Raw genomic sequence first — 1628 nt, forward strand, 5'->3', positions numbered from 1 at the left:
TATATACAATTTTCAAAATAATCTATTTTTTAAATATTTCTAATATTATACATAGACATCTGACATGTTTATAGTGGGCTTTAAAGGGTTAGCTCACCCAAATGAAAATTAGGCTGTGTTTTACTCACCCCCGAGGCATCCTAGGTGTATATGACTTTCTTCTTCTGTTTACAACAGTGAGCGCAAGCTAGATTAAAGTGATTATTACGTTTTGAATATGGATATTTTTCTTACAAAAACGCATTGATTCGCTACAGGAGGCCTTTGTTCACCCCCCGGAGCCGTGTGAGACACTTTTTTTATGGATGGGCGCTTTTTATTTAACTTCTTTTGGACTGAAGCAATGCAACACCCGCTGAGTAGCATTAAACAGCTTGAAAGATCAAAGACAATTTTTAATATAACTCCGACTGGATTCGTCTGAAAGAAGAAAGTCATATACACCTAGGATGCCTCGGGGGTGAGTAAAACGCTGCCTAATTTTAATTTTTGGGTGAACTAACCCTTTAAGGGATACTATTCTCTAAAGCTGCTTGAAACAAAAAGTAAAAAAAATTTGAAAAAAACCCCAAAAAAACTATAGAAACATTTATTCATAAATCATGTATTCACAAATCAAACAATGTTTGTAGAAAAAAAAAAAGTTTTATTCATACAAAAAAGTCTACTTTTGAGAACTACAAAAGTTCAAAAGGAAGTCATGTATTTCTACACATTTTGCAGTTTTGATCTGGACGATAAAACTGAACACAGATAGTTGCACACTACTACATTGTCAAAATTACAACCAGAAACCTGAATCGATCAGTCCCACTAAAATCACGGTGGTGCCGTATTCGTGTTCACCGTCCCGCTACAGGACAGCTGTCTGATGGTGATGAAGTCCTCAGTGATCCTTCATCTGGTCCTCCTCCTCCAGTCTGCGTAGCTCTCCCTTCAGGAAGTTGATGTTTTCTCTGGAGGCTTTCAGTCGCTCCTTCAGCTCTGAGATCTCCAGGCTTGTCTTCTTCTTCGCCGCTTCCACTTTTTCTCGTGTTCGTAACTCCAGCTCTGAAACTGAATGTTTGGTTCACATGATTAGAACTGCTGTGACTCTAGTGTTTATGCTGTCTATTTCACAGTATTTTCACATGCTGTCCAATGATAGGAGCTGTGAAGGTAAGCGAAGCACTCACACTCAGTCTCGTGTTTGTAGGCACCTAACGTCAGCTGTCTGGTGGTGTTCAGGAGCTGTTGCATCATGGCTGTAGGGTCTTGAAATATCTGCAGAAACACAGATTTTAGGCTTTAGGATTGATTGTATTAATACTGTAATGTCATGCTGTGCTGTTCTCATCGAATGCGCACCATCTCGTCGTAGAACTCAGACACGACGGTCTTCTTCGGCATGGCGCTGGAGTCTGACTGGAAGAGCTTCAGCAGATGATACAGAGTGACCTGAAGACAAAAACAGCACAACGTCAAAACTTTGCTTTTTTTGTCCATTTAATCCAAAGGTAGACTAATGCAGAGGGTTTCAAACTGGTGCTTTTCAATTCAATTTATGCTTATCTGTATAGCACTTTTTACAATACAGTGCCGTGGAAAAGTTTAGAGAAAAAACGTGTAAAATAATTTACAAATAAAAA

At 38.9% G+C, this 1628-nt stretch overlaps 1 protein-coding gene across 1 annotated transcript in view; it reads right to left on the minus strand.

Moving 5' to 3' along the window:
- Positions 1–632: 632 nt before the first annotated feature.
- LOC107656274 (YEATS domain-containing protein 4) overlaps positions 633–1628 on the minus strand; it is a 2068-nt gene continuing 1072 nt past the window's right edge. Inside the window, exons 5-7 of the mRNA XM_016444033.1 lie at positions 1348–1437; positions 1176–1263; positions 633–1056 (exon numbers count right to left, since the gene is read on the minus strand). Of these exons, the coding sequence (XP_016299519.1) occupies positions 887–1056; positions 1176–1263; positions 1348–1437 (348 nt within the window). The 3' untranslated portion in view covers positions 633–886. The remainder of the gene's footprint in view (positions 1057–1175; positions 1264–1347; positions 1438–1628) is intronic.

The sequence above is a fragment of the Sinocyclocheilus anshuiensis genome, unplaced genomic scaffold, assembly GCF_001515605.1.
Source record: "Sinocyclocheilus anshuiensis isolate Anshui unplaced genomic scaffold, SAMN03320099.WGS_v1.1 scaffold183, whole genome shotgun sequence".
NCBI lineage: Eukaryota > Metazoa > Chordata > Actinopteri > Cypriniformes > Cyprinidae > Sinocyclocheilus > Sinocyclocheilus anshuiensis.